The sequence below is a fragment of the Ruditapes philippinarum genome, unplaced genomic scaffold (assembly GCF_026571515.1).
Source record: "Ruditapes philippinarum isolate M1 unplaced genomic scaffold, ASM2657151v2 ctg122_1_1_1_1, whole genome shotgun sequence".
Taxonomy (NCBI): domain Eukaryota; kingdom Metazoa; phylum Mollusca; class Bivalvia; order Venerida; family Veneridae; genus Ruditapes; species Ruditapes philippinarum.
Genome location: NW_026861047.1, coordinates 389,179 through 413,631, shown reverse-complemented (window position 1 = coordinate 413,631; position 24,453 = coordinate 389,179). Strand labels below are relative to the sequence as shown.

Here is a 24,453-nt window from a genome sequence, read left to right as displayed (position 1 = left end):
GCATGTACCCTGATTTTGTAAAGTTAAGCTAGATGTTGTAATATAAGATTGAAAAAAGTGTTACAGAAAATAATTGTTGTTGTCCATAACATGATTATTAAGAATTGGTAAATATCCTTACAAAATAAAAATCAGCACATGATATGACCTACCTGCCTGAGAGTGGACTATCACACACAAGTAAACATAGGAATGCTACAGTTGCTATGGTACCAACTATTCTACTAGGATCACTGTTAAATAATGGCACAACCTTTGTTAATCTGAAAAGAAAAAAGTATTTTTATCAGGTCACTAAATATCTTGCAGCTGCTAATGTAAACTAGATGCACAAAAGCAACATGTCGAGCCTGTTGTCACATCTGATCTTGAGGTACAATGTATGACCTTTAGCTTTGACCTAGTCAAATGGATCTTGCGCGCGACGTGTTGAACATTTGTGCCAGGTTATTTGAAAATTCTACCAGCTAGTGATAGAGTTATGGTGCAGACAAGCTGTCTAAGACCATGTTTTTTTGTATTTGACCTTAAAGTATGACCTTGACCTAGTCACACTGTTCTAGCAAGTAACACACTGTCTCATTATTGTGAACATTTGTGCTAAGTTATTTGAAATTCTTCCAGCTAATGACAGAGTTATGAACCAGACAAGCATAATCCGGAAAGACTGACGCATGCAAGGACACATGTACTAACACCAAACATGACAAGGTTCACATAATGCAATGGTGATGATATGATGTATATTATAATGTATATACACAGCACTTTTATATGGCAAACTTAGATCTGAATACAGATCAAAAATATGTTTATATACGATTATAAAATATTACAAATTATATAAAAATCTAGCAACCATACTGGCCAGATTCGAAGACATAGACTAATTATTTCTTTTTTAACTATTTCGAGATTATTATGTATCAATAAAGAAAAATATTTCACATACTGTATAGATTTTCCTAGAACTACAAGAGACGGAGAGTTGAGGATTAGTAACCACATCCAGATCATAAATATTGTCTGATAGAAATGATACTGTGACCGTGTCCCTGGATCCTTGGACTGCCGAGATTGATAACATAGCTTCAAAAGCTGAAATTAATTTTGTACATTTACATTATGTCATAAATACTTATCTACCAAAAAATAGTTTGTAACTTCTTTTATCAAAATGAATGATTGAAACATATCTTTTCATTGGATAATTGTGAAGTTTATAAAATCTCTATATAAAAAAGCTTTTAACGTGTTTAATATATGAAGGAACATTAATTTTTACTGAAATAAAGGAACTGTTCCAAATTATAAATTTACTAAGATTTCTAACATGTCATATGACTGTGTATGAACAGCACCTGCAATATAAGACTCACACTAAAATTTATAACAGTTGACATTTCATTTCTTTGAATAATTAAGATTTTAGCTGCATCAACATCATTAAGATTTATAATTGCTTTCCCGCTTACTGGAGAAGGACACCACTCGACCATGGGTTAATTGCCTACATTACACAAAGATTTGATTATTTCTTAAATTTGCTGTCATGAAAGAGATAAAAGTACTAAATGATAACTGAACTTACTATAACTATAACTGTGTATCATTATGTAAAACCTGATAAGGAGTTGCACAAAGTTACTATTTACAAGTTATAGATAATAAATCAACTGACCAGTATAAAGCCTAGGATATGACAGGTAAAAATGCCAATAGCCCCACACACTGTAGCCGACAGCCATACTGATACTAGACATATAACTACAGCCAGAATGTTTCCTAGTTTAACCACAGATGATGGTAACCTGTAATAGTAAAATACATCTTTATAATACCTTGTTATGGTTATATGCTGGAAAAAAAAATTAACATAAGGTATACATTTTGTAACATTGATTCTAATTGTTGTTTATATAATTTATATCCCATCTGCATATAATTCCCTTTTTTTTTAACTTTTCCTCAAAAGCATTTTAAAATTGTTCATAAAACCTTTGACAGGTTATATGACCTTGTTTAAATGACCATTTTTGCTTTATAACTCATGTTATAAAAGCTTAGTACATTTCATACTGGGTTATATAACATGCCATTTTTTTATAATAATTGATTAAACAATGTATAACCATATCTGTTTATAAACAAATCCATGAGATATTATAAAATTACAAGAATTGATTTCTTTACATGGCTTATAATTCATCAAAACTTTAATCATGTATAACTCTATAATACATATTTTTTATATAGATGTTCTTCTATGTTTTTCAAAACATTTCTAATCTGTGAATGATATAAAGGTATTGAATTTAAACAAAGGTATTGAATTTAAACATATCCTGTTAGACTTGAATTGTCTGTGAACCTTAGCAGATTGTGTACCATATAATGTAATAAAAGGTACACAATCCATGCAAAAACCTGTAGTTTATTTAAACGTTGTTACTTCCCTTATAGATATCTCTCAATGAATTATAAATTATTATACTGTTTGATGATGTCCAGACCTTGAAAAAGTTGAATATTGAATAATGTGTAGTATATAATTATGAGCCACGTCATGACAAAACCAACATAATGGGTTTGCGACCAGCATGGATCCAGACCAGCCTGCGCATCCGCCCAGTCTGATCAGGATCCATGCTGTTCGCTATCAGTTTCTCTACGTGTTATAGGGTTTGTAAGCGAACAGCATGGATCCTGATCAGACAGCGCGGATGCATGACGCGGCTCATATAGACATCTCATAGCATACTATATAAATGATACAAAGATAATGTGTATTTTACCATCCAAATATAAGACCCAACAGTCTGCTGTTGAATTGTAAAACAAGGTAGACAACTACAGCCTGGAATGTTGTTACAGCAAGAGCTATCAAGTACATGAGAAGTTGTGCCCCTTTAAAGGATATCCCCTGTTTGTCGAGGGTTACTATATCAGGTGTTGGTATGGACAAGCTGGACAACTGTTTCTCTACCACTTTTATCCTGAAATGTACAGTTCATTCATGTTACATTTTCATTTTTGTTGTTATTATTGTTCCTGTGACACATTCAACAAATTTACAAACTTAAAATGTTAAAAAACTAAGTTATCTTGTTTCTATCTACAGCGTCCAAGGATAATTGAAATTTTTTAAGCAAAATCTACACCAGGTCTAACTTTTTTTCAGGTACATAATCTATTCTTCCCTAAACTGACTAAAAGCAGAAATTATTTCACTTGAAAGATAGCACTTAAGGAGAAATATAACATAGATTTCACTATATTTAGCACTCCCAAAATGTTAGATAAATTTGTTTTCTACAACTGATATTGATAAAAACAGTTCACAAAATTAGATAACAGCCTAAACTGTTGTGACCAGGAAACACCAAATGAACAAATTTGATAACAGTTCCCTTGTTCCTAACAGAAAACCCTTCAAAATGGACAAGGACCAATTACTTTGCAATTTACTTCAGAATTCCATCAACAGATCAATTACATACCCTTGATTTGGCTCTTAACAAGTGTAATGTTTGTTTACTTTTTAGAAATTAGATACCAATTAACAAATCTTTGTGGAAAAAAAAAGAGCATAAGAAATCCTATTTCCATAAGATATGTGCGACAATATTAAAGTGGTTTACATGGCAGAGATATATTTGTATCCTCCACAGATAAAACCACTGATAATCTGTCAGATCGTATCTTTTAAAGACATATCAAGTAATATTTAGCTGCATGTTTGGACAGTAAATCTTTCGTTCAAGAGTTTGTATACAGTAGTAAAGACTTCAGCGATCTTAATACACATTTATCAGAGAGTTTAGGAGGGCTATACAAGTTGCTAAGAGCCCTCGAAGCCCGTAAACAACTCAAACATGGATTATCACATGATTTAAGACCAGTCAGGTGTCAAGTATTAGCGCACAATGCAGGTTTTCTGATCTTTTTTATCACAACTGCTTCAATTTCTATATCTAATAAACACAACACAATAATAAAAACTAAATCACTGAAGCAAATAAATAAAGGGAATGTTTTCAAATGTTTAACATCTATATGCAGTACAATGAATGTGGGGGATTTTGTAGTTTACCCTCCAGATCATGAGAATAAGCCACTTTGAATTCCCCTGAGCACAGTTTAGCTATCACATCATTCTTGAGAGGCTTACAAGCAGATTTCCAGTACTAGATGCACTCATGTTCGCAAGAAAACTACTACATTGTAGTTACTTTAAGAACATGCCAGAGCCGAAGTACAGTGCGAATGACTGTAGAAACGGTTTGATAATCAATTACAATGAAAGTGACCTACACTGTCTGGCATTCAAACCTGTGTCAGTTCACAGTTCAACATTCTACAAATTGAGCTGGTGCTATACATATGGTGCTATACAATAAATGTTACAACTTGTACATAACTTATATGGTTTCCACACTAAGCCTGGTATGGCAAGCATAAGGCCAATAAACTTTCGATATTTTGGTGAGACTTAAGACACGAGATGCAAGTTGATGACTATATTAAGTAAACTTAGCTATTGAGTGCTAGTTTTGATATTAACAAACCTATGCCATTAGTTGGACAAGCCTGCAAATCTGTAAGGTCAGACAAGACTCTATCATACTGTTAGAAGTAAAATTTAAGACTTTTATGACCCTGGATTGATAGGTAAGGAAGTGCATATTGTTTTTTGCTCTGTTCGTCTGTCACTAAACTTCATAAATGACATAACATGGAAATTCTTTTATCTACAGTCTGCAAAATTCAACGATGCATGCACCTTGGTGAACTCTACCTGCCAGGCCCACTTAGATGAACAGATGAAAGACATAAGGGTTTCAGTCAATTAAATGTTTGCAGGTTGACTGATTGGTCATTAAAATGTCAGAGCAGTTTCACTAAATTATTAAATACACTAAGAAAAAAAGAAGCTATTTTATAATCTTTCTAAAGCTATTTTATAATCTGTCTAAATGTCTTAAAAAGAATCTGATGCATTTAAACAAGAAAACTGTTGTTGATCAACTTTTGATTATCCCTCAGCATATTTTTTGATATCAAACAAACTATAATCTTAATAAATCTAGTGATCAAATACATTTTATTAAAAAAAAAACTCAAACTAAACTAAATGTTGAGCAACAAATCTCAGCAAAAACTATTTCATTTAAACCAGTGCCATGCTTTTGTTTACCATGTTTAGTAAACTATTAAATCTACTGTTTACATTGACCAGGGGAAAGCTTTATTAAACATAGATTATCTAAATCATAAATATATATATTTATCATTTTTATTACTAAATTCCTCAGTGTTGTATTTACCCAGGATTAACAAACTTTACAATCAGGCAGCATTCAGTAAACAACTGTAAATCGAGTAACATGGAAATAGGACACAACTTTAGTATGTCAAGTCTTTTTGTTCTACTTTCTACAGTAGGTTTGAAATGTAAAAATGTGGTTTAAGGTTTGACACTGACTTTCTACTTCAAAAGTATACTCAACATGTATAGTTTTTATTGTTAAAATGAAGAGAAGAAATAAACACCATCAATAGTTGGTGAGCACCTTTTAACTTATACATGTCTACAAAATTTGCATAGAATAATTAGATGCTAACTATGCCATTCTGACTCATTAACTATGAGGAATCTATAAAGACAAATATTTTTTTTTAACTTTCAACCCAAGTGAAATCACTGACTGGAACTTTCGATATGCAAAGTAACTACATAATATCATACATGTATACACATAGACCAAATATTTTAGAAAAGGGACAAATGAATAATCACTGTATAACCAGAAGTCAATAAATCTAGCATCAGAGCTACCAAAGTATAATCGCAAAGTAACAACATAATTATACATGTATTATACACATGGAGAAATGTTTTTTAGAAAAAGGACATATGAATAAAGGCTGTACAAAGAGAAGTATATAAATCTAACATTAGTGAGTGACCTTGACTTATTGACCTTACCCTACAAACAGGATGGTGTTTTTGCTAGATACCTCAAGTCAGTTGTGCTTGTATGACCTGAAATACTACATAACTTCATGCAGCTTCATAGGTCAATTTTACATTTATTACCTACAATTTTTTTGTCACAAGTTTTTTTCTACATACAGAACACACATAATAATACAACTTACTGTAATATTGCCTGTGTGATCAAAGCAAATGGTACAACGAGGTAAGGTTTTGTCTGCCATAGTGAGTCTAGTACACTGGGACATACTCCATCTGAAAATATCAAAGTCAGGTTACGATTATGATATATTGTAGTAGAATGTACAATTATATTTGATCCTTTTTTGCTGATTTTAACACATTTTCGGTAATATTTTAGTGGCCGGTCCATCCATCAGGCTTTCCAGGATAACTAACCAGTACAAACTACCAATTTCACTACAAGTGACTGACTACTAATCCAACATGATTTGTAAATCAGCAGTGAGAGAGAAATGACCATTAGAATACAATATTTTTTTAAACATAACTATATTAACATATCAGTGAAAGATCTATTAAAGATATTGTTAAAAAGTTGATGTTTAAATTAAAATATTCATCACTTGTTTATGACTCTTTATACTATAATACTGTCTTTATTAATATCATCAATACTTATCATCATATTACAAGTCTTAGCCAAAACTTTACCCTTAGAATTGGATCTGAAAGTGAACACCAGTTTAAAGCCAGGCCAACCTGCATATCTGTTTAGTCTGACCAGGCTCTATACAGTTGACTGAATACAGTTGACGGAACACCAGCACAGTTTAAGACATATGGCACAGAAAGAGGAAAGATGACTGAATAAGGACAGCTGCCACTATCCTGACTAAGATACCCTTGACAAGCCGCCTTGTCAATAGGTTAATATGAAGTTTCATAATAATTTTTACTTACAGATATGCTTTACACAAATGAAAAATTACGAGTGGCGATAACTCCAAAATTATGCAAAAGACAGTTATAGTTCTTGGACAGTGCACTTCTCCTCGATTAGATTTGCTAATCTATGAAGTCTAAATTTGAAACATTCAATACTTTCTGAGCTTTTTAAGATTTAATCAAGATATCCTAAAAATTGATAAGTGACGGTTCATGAGATGGAAGCTAAGGTAATGGATTACTCGCTTATGGATGGATGTGCTGACAATAAGCAAAGATTACAAACTGATTTACCAATAACACATTTTGACTCTTCAGCTATTACCTTTACTTAATGTTTTCATCTGGTACACCAGTGCCATCAACAGTCCAGCCACACTGAATGCTGGTAGAAGAATACCATAGAAACGCACAAACTGAAATTATAAAACATAACTAAGTTTTGAAGGAAGTTTGGAGAAAATGACAAGATTTCAGGATGGATTATTTAACATGCAATGCTTGAACCCTTAGCTTGCTGGTGGCAACTGATACTACACATGCAACCAGTGCAGTCCAAACTCAGCCAGCTGATCACGGTTGTCACTGTTCGATATTGATTCAGTACTTATAATATTTTAAAATTTTACTTTAAAAATGACTTTTAGCCAGATTGAAAGATGGGCAAATTAATTTAGATACTCATCTGGATATGGGATTATATCAAGACAGAAAATATGAACATTCTATTGTCTTATTCTTTAAGGGTGTAATTTTATGATTTCTATACAATATGTCTATACCCAGATATCTGTGGACTAAAATACTTTATGATACATGTATGATGAAAATCTATCAGTGGCATACTAGTACAAATGGACACAACTATAGAAACTTTAAATGTAATGCTCCTGCTAAATGCTTATATTGTGGGGTGAAATAACAAATATCAACTTTGAAAATAAACTTCTGCAAGCACTTTAAAATAATTTCACATTTGCACAAACAATTTATAATTATAATTTTATTTTCTTTACAAATAAAAAAATGTTTATATTTCCCATGAAATTTCATTTCTTTACAAAAGAAGCCAGAGTAAAAATATTTGCCTAAGGTGATGTTGTATTCTGCACTTAACTACCTGAAAATTCAAATATTTTTATTATAATATGAAAAAGGCTTTTAACTATATTGGTATTTTAATGCCCTTTTCAAGGTAAATTATTTATTTTATACCAAAATTGCATTTTTAAAATCACTATATGGTTTAAGATTACTCAGTTTTGTATGTAATCAGTCTGTCACTGAATTTTGGCTGTATTTGAACATTTAATGTGTAAATATGAAGGTAAACAAATAATAAATCATATCAAACTGAAGTAAGCTAATACAATTTAATGATTATCTGCCTCACTAATGGTAAAAACAAAATTAAATTCTAAACTTAACTGACATATATCAAAAACGGATATGTTTTGTGGGTGTTCAAATCATTACAAAGGCAGTATAGAGCCAGCTGGTCAAACTTTATGGATGTGCAGACTTTCCTGGAAGTATATTGGTGGAAAACAATTATTTTTCGATTCCAGCAAGTTTGTTTATTTGTTTTGTATGGTTTTACGGAACACCAAGACAGTTTAGGACATATGGTGCAGAAAGAGGAAAGATGATCTCCCAGGGTTAAATGGTGGCTGCTATTTTGATGCTTCAACCTGTAAAGGCAACCCCTCAGCCACAAAAGGAATTCAAACTAAATCCAACTTAATAACTCCCCCCTCCTAACCTGTCATTCTAAATAACCAAGTTTATAACATAGAATATACCATATGTATTATTTGATCTTTACTTCCAAACATTATAACAAATAAATCATATAAACTTCACTTTAAAATTCTTTAATAGATAGAAAAGTATTATGGTCCATGTAATTTTCTATAATAATTATTATAAGAAAGAACCTTTTGTTTACACATTCCTTTATACAAAAATTTCTAATTTCCTATCATTAAGTTATATACTGTGTTCTTTTGTAATCTTGTTTACCTATTTCTTTAAACACCACCAATTTGCTTTCACAAAAACCAGTGTTTTGCAAATACCAATATTAAACAAATTATATAAACGGAAAACCATTCAAATACCCGTGACCTTAAGGTCAAAGTGCATAAAGTGACTTGTAAAGTGTTCAATATATAAATACCAAAATACCACAGTTAAAGTGATTACCTTTAATCATAAATTGAACATATACAATGAAATTTCACAGCTGGCTTTGGAAAATATTGGGTAAATGATTTTTGCCGCAGTTTTGTACACAAACGTACACTAGGATAATCTGATAGGGTTTATATACAGGGTACCCATGAAAGATAAAAAAACTGACAAAATCTTGATTTAACATCCATTGTATACAGGTGATAGAACAATGTATATTTATAATGGAAGACAATATATGGATTAACAGATTAAATACATTGTCCCCTGGATTTTCAAAACTACAAATTAGATTTTTATGTTACGTGTTGCTTAGTGTGGATAAAATGTAAAACTTGTAAACAAGAATTGAATAACCTACTGTTTATGATGCTTAAACAAATCAATTTCTAATAATACAATCAAAATAACTTGATAATTACATTGACAGTTTATTTCCTGGTACATAACAGTAATAGAGGATATAGCAGACTTAGTGTAATTATGAAGTAAATAGTAGCTCGAATGTATAAAAGAAATGGAAGTGCAAGTTGATGGAATTGAAGGAATCGTATATTGATGAAGGTAACAGATGAAGGACACAGTATGTGATGAAGGAAAGAAATTGATTAATGTATATTGATGAAGGAAACAGTAATTGCTGAAGGAAACAGTAACTGACAATCTTATACAGTAATTGATGAGATTAGACTATACATTGACAACAAATCTCCAATGCTACAAAACTAGCTCAGGGAACAAAAAGCTAAAGGGATCCTAATTATATATAGATGCATTTTTCAATTGTGAGCATTGTTGATTCAAATCACAGCTAAATACATAAAAACAAGGTAGGAAATCTTTTATATATTGTTTTCAAATTTAATTATTTTGAAACGATGCTTATTAATAAGTACAAATTCTCCATATCAATTAATCATCAATCAATAATGCAACTTGTTCGTTTTAATTCAAAACTGCATCAGACTCTAAAAAAAGTTTCTAGTTGCATTCACAAACCCATAAACACTTTAATTTAAAAAAAAAAAGACATTGCTGCACTAGATTAAACCAGTTTTCACAAAAGCGGTAGACTTCAGTCATTCAAATAAAGGAGAAAACATGTAACAATGTGATTATTATATCAGAAGTCAATGTTCCCATTAAACTTTGATAACATTAAAGAATTAATTGAACAAATTGTGTTCCAATAAACTTTCCCTGACATTTCTCTTTGATCTTAAGTGGATTAATAAATGTGTCACAGTTTTGTAGCCAAAATCACATTAAGATTAACAAGATTGTCGCCCTATAATGCAGGGTAACCCTGCATTATATGCTCATTTTGCATTAAGAATTGGCCACACCTGTAAGATGGGTGGCCTGGATATTAAAAAAGAAGTACCAATGGACCAAAAGCCAACATTGTATGTTATGCTGTTCAAACAATTTCATAAAGTATGTAAGATAAAGTCATATGTAACAAGTTCTGTTCTCCTACTGTTTTCTATTTCGATCATCTTATTAAAGGGAAATAAATTCAACTAGTGTGTAGAAAAACATGCATTACTTCTTAAGTGGCTCCTTAAACCAATCTTGAGAACAAGATTACACTCATATTTTGGTTTCTCTTTATAATAGGACCAAATGGGAACTGTAATTTACATGGAGACATTTGTATGAAACATATTTTAAAATAAATGCAGTGCAAAACTCTGATATGGAAAATATGAAAATGAAATTCCTTGAAAAATAAAATACAATTTTCAATCAAGTGGATAATTCAAACTAGCAAATGTCTGAATTTGTAGTCAAGCAACTTAATTACAACTGGCCTATGGACCCATTCTAATAGAGTGCCAAAAATTATAATACATTTATACATTAAGCAATCATTTCAATGCAGTGCAGTGGACCAGTGGTTCGGCTAAGCCATTTCACTGCCTTTCTACTCCAACTTAATTAAATTACTTATTGCCTTCACGATGAGAGTCTTTATATTGCAGTGACAAGTTTTGAGGCAACTTAGATACAAATAATTATAAATAGTATGATTACACTAAGCAAAAATCATCATTATGTCCTTTTAAACATTAAGGTTGATATATTAGCCAGCACATACATGCGATCTGATAATGGTCTGCACTGTTTGCTATTCAGTAAGTACTATCTTTGATATTTAATGGCATTGTCCAGATTGAAAGACAAGTCTATTTAAGATCAAGGGTGGTAAGGGTTAAACAGTTGGGTGGTAACAGGTATATGACTGAATATTTACACAAATCGGTGCTGAGTCTGAGCCACCAAACAAACAAAAACTGAAAAAAAACCCAGTAAAATAAAACACAAAAATATAAACACGTCATTTTAGTTTCATTTTTCATTGTTTAGGATTATATAACATATTTAAATGCCAGTAACCACTAATTTGTGACCTCGAGCCTTGTGATTTAAGTAGTAATAAGAACAAAAACTCGCAGGAAAAAAAAAACACAGTCATTATATTATGGTAGTTCACTTTTCAAAACTAGTATATAACCTTTAATTCATATCAATCACCATGCAGGTCAGTTAAGTGTGAATCTTCTGTTATTTCTATACAATTCATAGGTTTCATATTTCATACCGGGAGGTCAAATTATCATTTTGTTCATAATTATATATACTAAAGTATATTCGGATCATAAATTTCATGTTATTAGGTGAGATATTTTCTAGATTTTCGTTATTTATATATATTACATGTATAATTTAACATGTTAAATTTAACAAAAATCAAATACAAAGATTTACATTTCTAATTAGATTGATTAAAATCTAAGAATACACTAAAGCAAAGCACTTTCAGTTTATTTACTTTTCAGGTTTCTTTCCTTTTTTATATATATAACTGAACTGTATGAATTTCTGCTAGAGATTTTGTCTTTTTGAAAATCAAGTGAGCCGAAAATGCTAATAAAAATATTGAAATGAAGTGTTATAGATAGGCATAAGCCATTAAATACAATATGTTATATACAAATATTGAAACCAAGTGTTTAAAGATCAGTGTAAGCCACTTAATCTGTAATGTCCATAGTCTGTTGAAAAAGTTTTGCACAATAATTCCATAAAATATAATCATATAGTATGTCATAGCATTTTTCAAATCTGTACATATGTAAATTTGCTATACGCCCACTTTGCATGCAAAAATTCAAACATTTTATTATTTGGATTACAAACTTAGTATGCTATATACAAAGGTAGCAGTGCAATTTTAAGTCACAATGTCATTTAGATGTCAACCTGATTTAATATTATTCTACATGAGGTCTACAATTTTATCCATTTCTTCCTTATCAATAACAGACACCCACTGTGCCAGAACCGTCTAAGAGTGTCTGCCAATATTCTATGAGAAGAACTTACTAATCCCTATCTGTCTTATATGTAACACAGGCTTTCGCCTGTTTAAGTCTAAATCCTTAACTGATGGTAAAGAAATGTCAATTTTCTGCAGTGGAAAATAACTAGTCCTGTAAAATTTTAAAAACTGTCGTATGTATAGATATTGAACTTCCCTGAAGCTTTTTTTTTAACATTTTCATTGTATTATTTGGTGAGTTTTTAAGATCTGAACCTTTGGGACAACCCTCATAATTGGCCCGACACAGCTTACACCAAAATTTCTAAATAACAGCATTGTCAAAATAGCTTCTTACAAGCAAAAAATGTAACTGTCTGACTTATCATGCCTCTCTCAATAAATATGATACATAATGGTCAACCATAACCTGCCAGATTTCTCAAATTGACATGTCTGTCCAACATCCATTATGAAGTCCATAATTGATTATATAGGGAATGCCATAAATTTGACAATTTAAAAGCTGATCAGACAGACTAAAGTGCACTGGCTACCCTTGCTCTACTATAACAACAAAGGTTTTGAGATTAAGAAATATTCTGTACAATTTACTCCATGAAATCCCTAACATATCTAGTCTCCCTAATGTAAGAGTGTATAACAGAACATCCATCAATAACAATTCTTCCAACAAAAGGTATTGAAAGTGTTGCTAAGCACAAAGAGAATGCTTCATATAATTTTGCATTCCTTTTCCTCTCGAAACTTTTTACATTACGACAGAAGCGCATATATTTTACATTTTATTTAATAATACAAGTCTTGAAGACATGTTTTTTTTCACGAAGCAACAAAACTCGTCTTAGAAAATCATCATTCCCAATATAACTGTCTACAAATAAAGCCGTTTTTTCAAATCTAATTTCTAAACATTTTAAGACATTAGTCCATTAAAAAATTCAGAAATAATAAAAAAAACTAGAAATTATTAGCAAAATGATCCTGATCCGGTCAGTATCAGAAATATGCATAAAATAAAAGATAAGATTTATTTTGGCATGTTGTATGGAGTAACTGAACACATACATATGAGCACAAAAACCATGACATGCACACAAACACCTGGGATAACACAAACAAGGGTATTACCCTTTTAAGTAACACTTATTTCTATTGCCGTCCCTAAAATATATATATATTTTTTTTACTTTCTAAAAAAAAAAAACACATCTTCGATGAATGTAAATCTGACATCAGGAGGAGTTTAACACATGTCTATAATAGCAATATGACCTGTCAATACGATCAGATCTTATATCAGATCTTATTTTAATATTGCATGCCAAAATGCTTCTTGATAAGTCCATTTCCCAGGCATGCCATATCAATGGCATTATTAATGATTTGTGTGGTACAAACGTAACTGTCTATTGATACGATTATGTACACTACGTAATCACGTTGATAGACCTCTCATAGCTAGATGATCGCCGTTTATTTAACTGATCATCACACTAACATTTGTGTACATTCGACTGATACAGTTTGACACAGGGCGATTATTTCATGATATTGAAAAAAAAAACTTTTACTTTTATTTTAAAACTAGCGCTTGAACTTAACCAATCAGAATAAATTGTACTGCGATCTGAAAAATTATTTTTGTCAATAACAAGAAAAGTGAAACATGAATTAATTATTAAGTGAAATTTGATAGTTTAAGTGAATAATAAAAACGCTAATATAATAATTAAATAAAAGTTTAGTTATAAATAAATTTTAAAAATGGATTATTTTAATCACAAACAAGAGATTATTGACTTTATAAGGTAAGAATTTTTTTTTAACAAAAAAAGGTACTTTAATACACATTTTGCTTCTTAATAATATATTTTCATACTCAGCTAGATGATATAAAAGATTATGAAATTAATTTATTTTGATATTTATTTGGGTATTTTGTACATTACATGATGATATGTATTTGTACTTTCCATATAGATCAATCTTAAAACCCAATATTTAATATATATAGGAATGACATTGAAATGTTGTTTTAATATTTTTAGATTTATTTTTTACTTTGAAATACAAACTTACCGACAAAATATGAACAGCAACTATTTATACAGTGTTCATTTATATTAAGATCAAAAATATTACGAAAATATCATAATTCAATATCATAGAGACTAAAAATGTGATGATTACCAGTATTTATCAAATACAAGGATATGTTTTAAAACATGTATTTCTTATAAAACATATCTGCCAATTATACTAGCTCAACTTACATAACTATTCAAAATGCATATTTAAAAACGAAAAATTTTCATACACATAATATATTGAATAAGATGAGCATTGGAAATTATAGAAATTGACTTATTACATTCAATAAAACCAGTATGACATGCCAGTATTCAACGTTTAGATTTATGATATATAAGTATATCATTACGGTGAAATAGACACCCTTTTCATAGCACTTGACAAATCTCTACAAACAATGTCCCTCTTCTCGACAGATATTCCATTTCAATGCGATATTTTACACTTAAGATAAGCAAATATAATGATGAAAACATGCATAAATGTATTTCACATTTATTAGCTTCTGTTTATTTTCCAAAGATCATACAAATACATAAAAAAAATCCTCATTGTACATGTATTATGAAATAACCCCTTACTGTGCTTAATTTCTAAAATCGACTTGTCCATCTTTCAATCTGGTAAAAACCATTCATAATCTTTAGGGTTAATTTTAAATACCAAATGAATAGCCAACTGTAGCAGTACAGACCATCATCAGATGGAACTGGTTGCACAACGGTTAACTGTCCCCGTTTAAAAGACTTGAGATTTCTATTACTTATAAAGACTGGCATTATCCTTAAACTCATTACTACATTTTAGAGACATGCTCAACACTTGCTCTTTTTAAAACAACAGTCCCAAAATTATTTGATTATATAGGCATAACACGGAGTAATACTGGGTAATAATCTCTTTATATAGTCAGAACTTGTAAAATTTCCTATATGAACTTGTCTTACTTCCATTTTCAAACAGTGCATTAATTACCAAGTTTATGGATACACAATATATAGGATAGAGCTTAGAAAGACTGCTTGATAGTGCCAGTTGGTTTAGCTCTACACTTGTATCTAAGGTTTTTCGATCAGATTTAGTTTGATTATTTTTTAAATTGTTCTTTGATAAGACTTATTCTAATACTGATTCTGAACCAGAATCTTTCCTATCTCTAACAAATGTAACTTTATAATTTTGTAATTCTATTTGAATCATCTGTAGGTAACAAATTTTGAAAAATATTTTCCTATTAGCATGACTTTATGTGTTTATATTATTTTATAATATTCACCAAGGGAAACCCATAAGCATCACTCACTTCAGAATACTTTTAATTGTTTTATTTTTGAGTTGCTCAATTTTCGGAGAAATCACTGGTTCTCTGAAAGGTGCAAAGCACCACAACACAATCTTGATCTACAATTTCTTAAGTCTCGTCCAAAGGAGTTGCTCAAATTTCAAGTTTTGATTAGCAGGGGATCAAACTCCCGACCCCTGCATTAGTAATTAAACAGTATTACCATTATGCCACAGTGTTAGTCCTTAATACAGTATATTGTGAATTTAAATTTGATTTATGGCAAGATATTATTTAAGAGTATACATACATGTAATTACAAAATGTACAAATGTGCAATCAGGCAAATTGATAGACTTATTAATACCAGGGCATTTTCACCCCATCACCATGGGAAGAAATAAGGACCCAGTCTAAATCCCAAATAGCCTCTTTTTTCCCAATTTCAAAAAAAAAAATCCCAACAGCTACCAAGAAAATCAAACTATTATAACCTTTAAGAAAAACTGAACTGATTGAATAAATGTTTCTTAAAAGTCTAGTGGCAGGTTATATGATAATTCACATGTCTAAATAAAGTGTCATCCCTTGGAAGCATTAATCACAACAAAATTACATGAAAATTGTAGACTCAAAGTCATGCATAAGGTAGACTTCCAAGTATTTTAAAAATTCTCAAATTTTACAAATTGTTGTGTAATTATTCCAATTATAATTATGTCTGGGCCTTTTCCCAAAATAGCTGGAAAAGGCCCAGCAGGCTTAATTTTTTTTGGATAAAACCAATAAAACTTAGTTAGATTCTCACTTTCCATTTTGAAATTCCTTATTTATCCATGAACTCTATGGCAACATTGCTGGCGTGTTTACAGCAAAATTTGGTCAATTTAATGTGAAATTTTTCATATTCAGTTTTTCTATTATTTGTGCAAATAAAGTGATTTAACTGCTGAATGACATTCCTGCACTTCTATGCAACAGTTATATTAAAACTGAAAGCTGAAATTTGTTCAAAATTAAATTTTTTATATGAACTAGTCTTAATGGATAATACAGCAATCTTCGGGGTATTGTGTAAAGAATGGAAAAGATTTTTCCTTTTATATCCTTTTGATCTAGAAGTCTTAAACATCTATAGAATTTGTAACAAAAAGATGAGATATTATAATGTGTCAAAATTGAAGTGCTATCTTGGAGGTGTACAACGTCATTTTATGTTATAGACCACTTAAAACTCCATTTTATCTATTCTTTCTAAATATCTATGATGTATTTATGATGATGGATTTTTTTCTTCATCAAAAACTTTTATAAAACCTGCAACAAAATGCACTAAAAATATTACTGACTTTGTTTCCTTGACTATTCAGTATTTTAAAAACTTATTATTCAATTATTTGAATACTTTTTTATATTAATAACTAATGCTTTGTTAATTCTTTGTTAAATTAAAAAGGACAACAATATAAAATTTCACTGTCTTTATGAAGACTTTTCAGATTAAAAAAAAATAAAATTGATTCCACTTCAAGTTTTTCCCCTACATTTCTAAAATTTACATTGAAAAAAATTTATCTACAAAAGAAAAGTAGTGAGAAAAATAGAAATTATTTAATTGGACCACAAAAAAAATGCTCTTTAAATTCACTACCAGGGACCCCTTAACCTAGGGTATTAAAAGTGCCATCAAAGTAGCCCTCATCCGTACCAAAAATAACCCCCCAAAAATATGGAACAACATTTAGAAGCAAAAAGGCTCAAAATACTCAAGATCTCAAAGACTGACTCTACAGGTTGACTTGTTAGTCCTTTAAGTTTAAAAATCAGAAGTAACTTACAGACAAAAAAATCGAACACGATCGAATGATTTAGCTAGATCATAATCACATACAAGGTTTATATAATACACTGTGAACTTTCATAATCTTAAGATTATCAGATTAACATTGAAATAAACACGATAAGATTAAAGTTTTATTTTAGAAACATACTCCTAGAGGTAAAAAGTTCTCTTACCAAGACTGAACAAAAAGTAACGCAAAAGACACTTCATATTTTCATTATGTGGTAAAGAATTAAAGACAAATAACTTAGGATGTGTGTGTAAATTTATTATTTGTTTTACCCCTGGACGATTATATAACAACAATGGATAATATGTGACAAATTAAACAGGATTTTGTGCCTGTAAACATTGTGTTAATGCTGGTACTCGAGGATTACTAGGTTGGATCATTGACATAAGACAAAAAGACCAGGAACCATTACAATAAAACTACAAACATGTCAACTGACATAGCTCATGATGGTAAACATTTAAACATTCTAAATAAACATGAGAAAATTCAACCAAATTTCAGACCAGCTAAAAATATGTTTTATCAACATTAAAATTTTATCTGTTTGTAATGCTTCTGATTTTCTTTCAGGACATAGATTTAAAAAAAAAACACAAAAAAACATAAAAAATCATAACTGCATGCTGCTTTTATAATTTGAAAGTCACATGCAGATTTTGCAATGCTGTAATAATTTTCTTTAAGTGTACATTTTGTATAAGAATTTCCAAAAAAAACAAACAACCTAAATGCATTTTGCTCCTTATTATAATCTCTAAAGTTATATGTATTTTCTTGTTATGTACCGCATTGATTCTTGTACTGTTCACAATTGCATTCTAATGACTATTAAGTCACATTCAGCCAGAGGTCAATGTTTCACTTGGGACTTTTATCATTGCTTCATAAAAAATGCTAGGATGGAGAGCTAAAAATGCTAAAATCCTACGCAAAGGGCTTTAACTCTGCAACAACATTGTACATTTAAAGCAAAGTATCATGTTTTTACATGATAGTTTGGTTGAAGAATATTTTTTGTCTCTTTTGAAAGAAAAAATAATGTTGCAGATTCTATTCCAACTTTTCTTCGATGTAATTTAATCTAACATTTTGTATTATAATAACAATAAATGAAAAATTTGGCAATGGCAGAAACATAAATTTTCTCTTCAATAATCTATTATTGTTTCTTTTTTTACTTTCTTATCTAAAAATGGACTGCATATTATGCTCTTCCATTTTGGGCGATAATATAACAAAAAATATATATAATATTACAAAATATATATCATACTAATCTAAGGTCATTGACAGCTTCAATTAATTTCAATATCGTCTTTCATGAAAATTTTATTTTATCCACATATCAAATCTTTTCATGCATTAAATGTGTCTTGCGCTCTAATCTATTTACAAAATCTGAAATCCAGACATATAACTCTTTGAGAAGAATTAATTACATCAAAAGTAAGAAAAACAGATTAGCATTTTACATTGACTGTTTGCATACAGATTACATGCAAAATCAGACGTTCCCATAAGATAGCCTGTGATTAATACAGTTCATTGATATGCATTTGAATATATTAGTTTTGATATCTTAATTCTGAAAGTATATGAAAAGCAGATCGAGTAAATAGTGCAAATCTATACAAAAAAAGTCATCCAATAAGTTGATCACCTTAACTGATTTAAGCTGGTGTAAATACGTCTGTTAAACTGTATCTTTTCATTAATCTGTTATCATCTCAAAATATGACTTCAAAATGTTAAAGGAACTCCACTGAGGTAAAAAAAAACTACAACTTATAACCTTTTTTTTCCCACAATTTATTTTGGAAGAAAGGAATGAGAAATTATCTGAAAATTTGTAAACAAGTTATTTGTTTAAACCTACATCTAATAATACATTAATATTTAAAATATATTTTCAGTCCCATCATGTCGTCACAGTCGAAAAACCTCTGAGTGGAGTCCCTTTTAATTATCAAAATAAATCATTTCAGGAAAATCTAGAATTTGTCTCAGTCAGGTCATGTTATATTGCCTCTTTGTTTCCATCACCATAGCTTTTCAAGAAAAAAACAACATTTTTTTTTTTAAAACAATATTTACAAGATCTAGAACACATCATTTATAACCCTGTGAATTACATGAGACTGCATAATTACTGTAAAGTTCAAAGTCATAGATTAAACCATGTACCCCCAATATTTTGTAGACAAAGTCTGAGACCAAAAGACAAAATGATCGACATTTAACCTTTCAAATGAACAAAATATTATCTAAATTCAATATACAGTATACAGATATAATTGATTAAGAAACATAATGTATTGGACTCTAATCATGGGTAATAATCTTGGCCCACTAAAATGTAGGAATTTAATACCAACTGACTGCAGTTTTATAAGTCTATCAAATCGGAGTTGTCACAGGGTATACGCATTCATCAAGATCAGTTTGTGGTTTATTAAGAAGGTTACACAACATTTTATCATCAGCTTACATGATAACCCTGATTTTGTTAATGCCAACTTATCGACACAACCACTGCATTTAGTATTGCAATTAAAATCTATTTCGCATAATAAAAATGGAAAGAAAAAAATCTCCAAATCAGATCTGAATAATATAATTTGTAAAGATCTGATAAGATTATTTAAGATTTCAGGAAGGACTGAAACACTCTTAGATAATCTTGACTTCAAAAATAGAACTCTTTAAATAGTTTCATAAACTGCAAGTAATAACCTTACCAAAATAGCGAAATACAAGGTTTTTAAAAATGTATTGTCAGAAAAATATTTTGAGAGTATTAGCATGAACAAATGTCTTAATACCCTCTCAATCTCATTACAGATTTGTCCATTATCAGGGAGTCAGAAGCTCTAGAAATCATGAAGGAATTTCTGAACCAAGATCCAGTGCTCACCTCTGATACCTATCTAGGAGCGAGGATGAACCAAAAGTCCCTGAATTTCCATACTCAACTACATGACTGGAGCGAGGCTCAGCAGCTATCAGCACTTGCCAGTAAACATGCAAACCTTCTAAGTTCTGCAAAAGATGGACAGGCGTTCTTACCAGTTAAAAAACTGGCCCATATTGAATACTGGACTAGACAAGTCAATAGATATTATAGACCTAACAGAGGATGTAGACCTAAATCTGGCAGTTTTATGAAAATTGATGTCACAAAATTCAATATGAAAGTTGATAAACCGCAGATCAGCCGTAGTAAATCAGCTATTTACCCCCAACGTCAGCGACCTGAAACTGCTATCAGCAGACACCCATCAGCACCACGGAGACGATTCTTTGGAACAGATGTTCATACAGTAAACAATAATCTAATCGATTCTCAGATGCACTATTCAGCCCAAAGGAAGGATCTTTATTCTGCCACAACAAAACGGTCACAAAAAAGCACAAAGGTCAACAACCTGCAGCCTGATTTTCTAGAAAATGGAGTCAGTGAATTAAATGGGCCATCTAAAGCTGATAATGACTCAGAAACTATTACTATAATAGATAAAACAGACAGTTCCAAAGTAAGTGACCTTGAAACACAAAGTCAAGGTCATATAGATACAGAAGTCCTTCAGCCACAAATTGTCTCAAGGTCATGGTCAAATAGAATGCTAAATGTGATTTCAATCGACGACTGTAAACTTACATGCAGGTACAGACCTCAAGTTATTAAGGAAAACCATCCAATTCCCGATGATCTTGACCTCATGCAAAAAGCAAGAGCAAACAAAGTGAGGCATGAAAGTAAGACAGTAACAGAAACTAAGGAAAAGTCTAAACCTGAAAATGAAAAAGAAATGAATGGTAATGAAGCAGATGATGAAGCAGATAATAGTGAGGATGTTGTTGACAATATAGATAGACTGTGTATAGAAGAACCTGTAAATATGAACTATAACACTACAGCTGAAACTTGCCATAATGAAACTGAACAGAAAACAGAAGCTGAAGAAAATGATGATTTCCTTCAAAATACTGATGAAGTTTTTTCAGAAACTAAAATAAAAGATAAAAGCACATCTTCTGAAGGAACTGAAATATCTGAAAGGAGTGGGCAAAGATTAAAATATGATAATAAATCGAATGGGAATGACATGGTGCTTGATGACAGAATTCCAAGCTCTCAGGGAGCAAGTAAAACTAGTTACGGTCGAATCACAACCCTTTATCCCCAGTCAGAAAGTCAAAACACCAAAGTTAAAGATGGACAAAGGAGAAAGAAGGTATCTAGAACATCTAGAATTAATTATGCCATAAATGACATGGTAAAAGAAAGAAAAGTGATGAATTCTTTAGAGAGAGACTTTGACACAAGGACTGCAGAATTTGGAAGAACAGTAGTAGAAAAAACCGAGGGCAGTGAAACTTTTAAGAAAATTCATGCCAATCTACGCAAAAAGATTGATGCTTTTGTAGATACTCATAGTGCTGTTAAAACAAAAGAATTCTATGTAAAAAGTAGATCAAATAGTGCTACAAATTCAATAACAAATCCATAAATCATGTGCAGTTAATTGAATGATTAATTAAAACAAATTCATAAGAAGATAAATGTTGTTGCATGTGCACTGCTTATAAAACTAATGTTGTAAATTAATTAATATTCATGTGGTCATCTTTGACTTTGGAGCAGAAAGAAACCATCCAACAATCTTTAAAACAACAAGTAATGTGAAAAATCAATGAATAATGACTTCAACTCTTGAAATCTGTTAGGGCAAGTTGAATCACAGCTTTAATGTATTATCATCAGCTAATGAATTATATTAAATATTTTAAATATACGATTTTAAATGAATTCTGGTTCACATTCAATCTCATTAAAATCATTTTGTTACTGACTCTCTACTTAGAATCTGATAACATTGCTTTGGAGGTCACCTCATTTTGACCTACACTTAGCAAATCAAATCATTGACTTGAGAATGCTAAAGCGTAACTCTGTGAATTCTTATCATTTAATACAACAAACCTATTGTAGAGTACAAGAGCCATAACAAAGAGGTGTTTTAACAAGACTGGTTACCATCTATACTGATCATCAGACAGCCAAATTTGGTTCACATTTTCTTACTACATTGATATGTCAAATTTCCTAATCCATTCTAATCATAACCAGAATTTATTTGACTATATGTAAACCAGTCTGCTATTAATATAACCAGTCCATGAATTTGTTTTGTAATCAGTCTATAAATTTGTTTTGTAATCAGTCTGTTATAGTCAGAAAACAATCAACCGTTACCAGACTGCAATCTTATTCACAGTAACAGTCTCCACCTGGGAGAGAAACAATCTGTGAAAACAGACACTTTGAAATCAATTAGTAAATGTGTCTTCAATAGCTTAATTTTGTAAACATACTAATTTAACATGTTTATAGATTTTCCTCAAAGAGGGTTTGTGTGGTGTTTAGAAAATAAATTGAGAATAAAGCAATGACATGACTCCCTATGTTTGTTTTTATTTAAACTACAAATCAACTTAAATGAAATAATTGCATAATTTCTTTAAAAAATATGTAAATTACGTATATAATATCATTTTACACATATACCACTATTATTATAAGGGATAAGGATAGAACTTTGAAAAGCTTTACAATGCATAGCAAAATTACATATAGATTCCTCTAGACAACAAATTATAGCAAAATACAGGTAGGTTCAACAAACATTATTTTTCATACTAAATCAATCTGTTTTAGAAAATGAAAGCCAGAGTCATGTCAAAATACAATAATAACTTTAAAATTGATATATTCTCAAACCGGAAAAATAAATGAAACGACAAACAAAAACGTGGGTAATGATTACCCTTATTTTTTAAAATCAATCATTCTGTAGTATAGTATCAAATGAAGGTATTGTACTTGGTAATGTACTCACCTTGTACATGTCACGGATGATCGCATTGTATTGATTGATTTTTCTATACAAAGATAATCAATGTTTCAAATCTGTTCATTATCTGTGAATATTTCATGCGTCCGCAACATTTCATTTCAAAAGCGGAATCAATCACCGTTTTTAACGGGTATTTACAACTCAAAGCCCATTAATTATTTTGTTTAATCTTTCATATCAAATGGTTAATCGTAAAACTGATGTATTGTATTCATCCTATTACAGGCAGATAAGGTGTTATACAATCAGCTTCTTTAATAATAGTCTGTATAGTAATTTGTAACTATAGACAACAGTCTGTGCATGTTAAATAAATATAGACAAAAAGATTAAAAAACAACTTTGAAAACACCAGTTGCAAAACAGAAGAAATTTCAAAAGGATCTTGTTTTTCGTGTAAAAATATTCCCTTTTGTAAATAAAAATTTAGTCCAAAATAAAAAAACTTAAAAAGTGAATTACAATTTTTAATCAAAAACCCTAAATGAAAAGAACATTAAAAAGGGGAGAAAAAACCAATTTGTTTTGGACTGGTAAAAGTCCTCCCCCTTAAGGTTTTTTTCCCCACAAACCCCAAAAAGTGCGTGCGAAAGCAGGATCCGAAAAGCTTTCCTTTCCGGCGGGTTGGGTCATGTTCAAAGCGTTCGTTGGTTTTCTACGGGGTTTTTGGGGGTAAAACCCCTGGTTGACGAAGCCCTTTGTTAAAGGGTGTTTTGGAAAAAATCTTTTAAAAAAACCCTTATTGGTTGTATTGTATACTAGGATTAAAATTATGAGATTTTATTAGGATTTAAGTATATCAGAAATACATGTGTACCTAAGATTAAAGAATATCATATGAATTATACTTAGTA

General features: G+C 30.5%; 2 protein-coding genes across 5 annotated transcripts in view; one reads left to right on the top strand and one right to left on the bottom strand.

Moving 5' to 3' along the window:
- The window catches only part of LOC132714360 (GPI inositol-deacylase-like), a 48,713-nt gene that overhangs the window by 3,157 nt on the left and 21,103 nt on the right, over nucleotides 1–24,453 (bottom strand). Inside the window, exons 17-22 of the mRNA XM_060697219.1 lie at nucleotides 7,233–7,323; nucleotides 6,163–6,253; nucleotides 2,796–2,996; nucleotides 1,682–1,811; nucleotides 953–1,098; nucleotides 153–263 (exon numbers count right to left, since the gene is read on the bottom strand). Of these exons, the coding sequence (XP_060553202.1) occupies nucleotides 153–263; nucleotides 953–1,098; nucleotides 1,682–1,811; nucleotides 2,796–2,996; nucleotides 6,163–6,253; nucleotides 7,233–7,323 (770 nt within the window). The remainder of the gene's footprint in view (nucleotides 1–152; nucleotides 264–952; nucleotides 1,099–1,681; nucleotides 1,812–2,795; nucleotides 2,997–6,162; nucleotides 6,254–7,232; nucleotides 7,324–24,453) is intronic.
- Nucleotides 9,848–23,140, top strand: LOC132714353 (uncharacterized). Of its 4 annotated transcripts, none has more exons than XM_060697212.1 (2): nucleotides 9,848–9,930; nucleotides 20,523–23,140. In XM_060697212.1, the coding sequence occupies exon 2, from the start codon at nucleotides 20,561–20,563 to the stop codon at nucleotides 22,190–22,192; it is 1,632 nt and encodes a 543-aa protein (XP_060553195.1). In that variant the 5' UTR covers nucleotides 9,848–9,930; nucleotides 20,523–20,560; the 3' UTR covers nucleotides 22,193–23,140. The 4 variants fall into 4 exon arrangements, with proteins under 4 accessions (XP_060553195.1, XP_060553193.1, XP_060553194.1 ...); XM_060697210.1 differs by lacking the exon at nucleotides 9,848–9,930 and adding an exon at nucleotides 11,687–11,781; XM_060697211.1 differs by lacking the exon at nucleotides 9,848–9,930 and adding an exon at nucleotides 13,844–14,257.

Coding starts and splice junctions, on each gene's coding strand:
- LOC132714353 (XM_060697208.1), top strand. CDS start 18,106: ATGTCAACTGACATAGCTCATGATG. Junction 18,131..20,522: donor AACTGACATAGCTCATGATG/GTAAACATTTAA, acceptor ATCTCATTACAG/ATTTGTCCATTATCAGGGAG.